Source organism: Orycteropus afer, unplaced genomic scaffold (genome assembly GCF_000298275.1).
Source record: "Orycteropus afer afer isolate SDZICR_OR568_19922 unplaced genomic scaffold, OryAfe1.0 scaffold00108, whole genome shotgun sequence".
Lineage (NCBI taxonomy): Eukaryota > Metazoa > Chordata > Mammalia > Tubulidentata > Orycteropodidae > Orycteropus > Orycteropus afer.
In genome coordinates, this window is record NW_006921695.1 from 8,207,155 (window position 1) to 8,212,175 (window position 5,021).

The 5,021-nt window shown below is 35.3% G+C and overlaps 1 protein-coding gene across 1 annotated transcript in view; it reads right to left on the reverse strand.

The window, feature by feature from the left end:
* Window positions 1-497: 497 nt before the first annotated feature.
* The window catches only part of GRIK1 (glutamate ionotropic receptor kainate type subunit 1), a 281,030-nt gene continuing 276,506 nt past the window's right edge, over window positions 498-5,021 (reverse strand). The window contains exon 14 of the mRNA XM_042781337.1: window positions 498-653. Within this exon, the coding sequence (XP_042637271.1) occupies window positions 498-653 (156 nt within the window). The remainder of the gene's footprint in view (window positions 654-5,021) is intronic.

Here is a 5,021-nt window from a genome sequence, read left to right on the forward strand (position 1 = left end):
CAGTTCAACTCTGATATTCATGGGTTGTCATGAGTCAGAGTCAACTCTACAGCAACTATTTTTTACTTAAACAGGTAAGAGAATTTTTCAAAATAGCAAACTCAACCATGGGTGATCCTCAGAAATCCAAATATTCTTAATGATAGCAAGTAATGGGGAACAAATAAACACTCAAACTCATTCTGGAAAAAAAAAAATTTGTTGTTTTATTATTATTTAGAAAGTACACACAGCAATTTTTGGGAGGAAAAAGAGAAAATGCAAAATACGTGAGCATACAAATTCATTTCAAAAGAACTGTTGCCACTTCCCAAGTTGTACCTGGCTATGTGAACTTTTTAAAGTTTTGTGTTTATGCTATCTGTATACATAACCAAAGTTATGTGTACAGATATATGGAAAGTCTTTGCACACCAATAAGAAATCCTTTAGACAAAAGTCTGTTATAAGCATATCCTTTTTGTTCCCTGAAAGTTTCCTACAGATGTGTCATTGGATCATGCCACAGTCTCTTTTCTCTGAGTTTGTCTCTGATGACAAGTAAGGATACTTGTGAAAGAAGATTTCCCCTTAGTTCTTGACTTTTTCTTTAGTTTTTTCTGATTCTTGAGTGAGATTCCCAGCTCTTCCATGATGGCATTGAAAGAGAGACACTAGAAGACATGAAATAGTACCGCATCAGTTCAATCCTTCTTTCTTCATCTTACTACTGTTCTGTTTCTTACCTAGGTTATTATGAACACAATATATTCGTTTTAAAACAACTTCACCACAAGGTAAGTTCCCAGTCAGTTCCCATCACCTCCTCCTCCTCCACCCACTGGCCACCCACATTTTCTGCTTGGGGAAAACTAAGGCAGCAAGTTAACTGGGCAGATTTTGGGATTTCACTCACAAATTCAGTAGTATAAAATTCCCCAGTCATAGAAAACCTCAGAGCTCTCAAAATGGACAACTTACCTTTGCTGACACATCAAAAGAGTGTTAAATTAAGTCATTTCCCCCATTAAGATGATCCAAACATTGATAGATATATCAAGGCATACGGACACTTCATAATGCTATAGAAAATGAACAAACCTTCTCTACACCAAGGCTTTGTTTTTTTCTCCCATGAAACCTTACTTTGTTCCTAAAATAAAATCTAATTCTTGATGACTTTCCTTTCTGATAAAAAAAAGAAAAAAAACAATTTTAAATTGTATATTTTCTCAAAAAAAACACAACAGATTCTGGCAGCAGTAACAATGCAGGTGTGGTTGAAATGAATATAATGTGGTACTGAACTGCACACAAAAGTGAGGGTGTAGTACAAAAAGAAAACAGAAGTATGATTATAAAGTGTTATACATATGCAGAAGTCATATATATATTATATATATATAAATATACAGATCCATTAAAATGATAATACATCTAGTCACATGCACAGTACATAAATGTCCTAAAAAATTTTTTTCTGTCATTTCTTCCAGTCACATTATGTGACAAATTTGAGCGATAAATTGTGCTCATTAGTATTTCTACAAAGTTGTAGTGTTTTTGATGAGGTTAATTTGAAAACATCCTATAAAAAAACAAAAGCCATTGGTAAAGCATATGGAAATGGAAGCATTACTCTTTTACTGTTTGCTCACAAAATGAATATGACTGAAAATCAAAATGACAGCCTCCACTATATGACTTATCTAGATGGTAAGTGTCATATTAAAAGATTGGTGTCTTCTATGTGCAAAATACTCAGCATTCACTGGAGTCTTTACATATCCACATGCAATATTTATTTTTGAAAATTCGTACTTCATTTTGTTGCAGAAAAGTATCTGATGTAGTTAAAGTAAGTGGTAGATTTTTTTTTTTTACTTGATTTGAAACCTATAAATATAAATTTCAGTTCTAGATGTAAATTACTGGTCTACCAGACAAACACCTCATAAAAAGTGGTTGTTTGCATATGACTTTCTCTTTTAAGCATAAGTTTTTATAGAATTCAAATTTCATTTGCATTGTTCTGTGATGCTGAAAAATAAAAATTCAGGCCATGCATGTTTAATTCTCTTTCCATTGGCAAGTTGCGGCTTCAGTGAATTGGGAAGAATGTCATGTTATACAAACAAAAAATTCTGAAACATTTTTTATATATTGTATTTCAAGAAAATGTTACAGCAAGTGTATCATCAATGAAATATAATGATTTTTGTAACATAATGTAATATCTAGTTTATGTGTTGCTCCCAAGATGAAATGATATTTTGTAATGGCATTGTGACATCCAGGGTTGTATTGGGGTTTTGCAAACTTTGCACAGAAAATTATTTCAATGGATGTCTTTTGCACAGGACATTTCTGCTTTCAGGAAGATTACTAGAATGGAAAGAAGTAGGGAAAGAAAAGGAGTGTTAGGAATTTTATAAATGCTATTATATATAAAGGAGTCCTTGGGTGGTGCAAATGTTTAAAGCCCTCCATTACTAATTGAAAAGTCAGAGGTTTGAGTCTCCCCAGAAGAAAGGCCTGGTAATCTACTTCTGAAAATTAGCTACTAACTGTATGGAGCACTCTTCTCCTAAGACATAGATGGGGTGGACATGAGTTTGAACCGACTTATAGTAATTGGTTTTGGTTTTAGTTTGCTGAATATGAACACCAGGAGTTCTGGAGGCTTAGTGGCTAAGACATATAACTTCTAACCAGGAGGCTGGTGGTTCAAACCCACCAGCCACTCCTCGGAAGGAAGGTTGGGCAATCTACTTCTGTAGTGATACCACCTCGGAAAGCCAAGGAGGGGTCAGTATGAGTTGGGTCCAAGTCAACGGCAATGTGTTGCACTTGCACATATGAATCTCACAACCTCACTATAACCTTATAAGGAGTTATTATACCTATTGTGTAGATGGGGACATTTACTCTTGGAGATATTAAGTAAATGTCTCAAGAAATATGGATAGTAAGAAGAAAATTCTTCATTCGATCTCTCTCCATGTGACTCACCAAGCCCAACTGCTTTCATTTGAAGTCTCCTACCCTGTGATTTTAATTTCTTTTTAAAAAATCACTACAAATAGCTTTGTGGATTGTTTTCTCATAAAATGTGTTAAAAATTCCAATCTTTCTGTTTTATACAAATTTGCAAACATTTAATTTTAGACAGTTCATTTCATTTTATGTTACAGTAGCCAAAATGAGTATCCAAGTGTGACTCACATATGAGAAGCAATAAGGAAATGAATTCCTAAAAACCCCATTCTTATTTTGAATAGAAGAACGCTTAGAGCTCTTATCTTAACAATCTGTATAGTTACATTTTTTGTTATAAAGGAAAATTTCTCCCAAATTTTATACTGCTTTAAAATACAGTAAACATCTTTATTCTTTTGGTGAACCCCAAGAATTTATTTCTTGTTGCCATCATGAGAGTGAATATAAATACAGTTTTCTGGTTCATCTGTCTTTGGTTACACACTATGATTTCTTTTGATTCTCACTTTGTCTCCAACTCTCAGAAAGAAAATGGCAAGATATTGGGACTGACCTTTCTGTTTGCACGTTTTGCTGTAGTCACAAGGCAAGATGACCTTTAAGTTCTCTACCAGCCCAAAGCTCACATGAACCACACACTCTCATAGCCATAGGAAATGAAATTATGAAGGTCATGCCCCAGCAGAGTGGCATAGGAGGGACTCTTATTCATTAATTAATTCACCTTTTATAATCTCAGAATTAATGATATGTATAACATAAAGATTGGACCTCTGAATCAGGATCAAAATTACTGTGGCTCTGAAAGCTTCTGTTACTTGGCTTAGATTTCATGAACTCCCTCATGTGCATAGAGCCATAGAAGAAGAATGTTTAAGCATAAGGGTTTAAATTCCTAAACTGTAATTTATCAGAAACTATCAGACATAATGACATTCAGCTAGCTGTCTTGTTCCAGAGGCAGGAAAGTTGGGGACAGAGCACCTCAGTAATATCCTCCAATGCTTTGCCAAAAAACAAAACAAAAAAACCCCACAGCCATCAAGTCGGTTCTTTCTCATAGTGACCTGTAGGGTTCCAAGGCTATAAATCTTCATGGAAGTAGATTGCCTCATCTTTCTCCTGCAATGAGGCCAGTGGATTTGAACCACTGACCTCCTGGTTAGCACTGAATGTCTTAACCAGTGTACTACCAGAGTGCCTTCCAGTACTTTGGAAATACCCTAGTAATTTGTATCCTAGGTTCTCATGTCTGTCTTTAATGGAATTGGCATTTTGAATGGATCTATATATGTAGCAAATTCTTACTTCCCATGACAGACCTGAGTTCTATTCCCAACCAATGCACCTCATATGCAGGTACCACCCGTCTGTCAGTGGAGGCTTGTGAGTAGCTCTGATACTAACAGGTTTGAAAGAAGCTTCCAAACTAAGTTGGACTAGGAAGAAAAGCCTCATAATCTACTTTCAAAAAACCCAGCTAACGAATATGCTATGGATCGCAAAGGAATGTAATTTGATCTGCCAGTTTTGTTCCTTTATACATGGGGTTGCCAGTGAGTCGGGAAAATTGGACAATAGCTAACAAAAACAAAACCATATATGTGGCGATTAGATTACAGTTGGGTTTCGTCCTTGTGTCAGAATGCTAGAGTTTAAATTCGGCCGTGCTGCTTACTAGCTGGATTACACTGGGCAAGTTTCGGTTTCCTTATCTATAATGTGAGGATGATAGTAGAATCCCTGGCACTGGGCTATTATGAGAATTCAAGGTGCTGTTATGTTTAAAACACTTAGCACAATGCATGGCACAATGTAAGTACTCTATTCTTATATATAAAATGTTGTATATCACAATAAACGTTTTTTAACTCTTTGCCACTAGCTTACAGTTTTTTGGGGGTGGGACCAGTGAAAAGGCTGATGCCTCTTTAATTTGAGCCATTCTATGTAATTCTATGCAGCCATTTCTCTGAACTGTTTATATCAATGTTTTAGCTGTAGTAGGTTCTATACATGCTCAAAAGATAAAGTTTGTAATG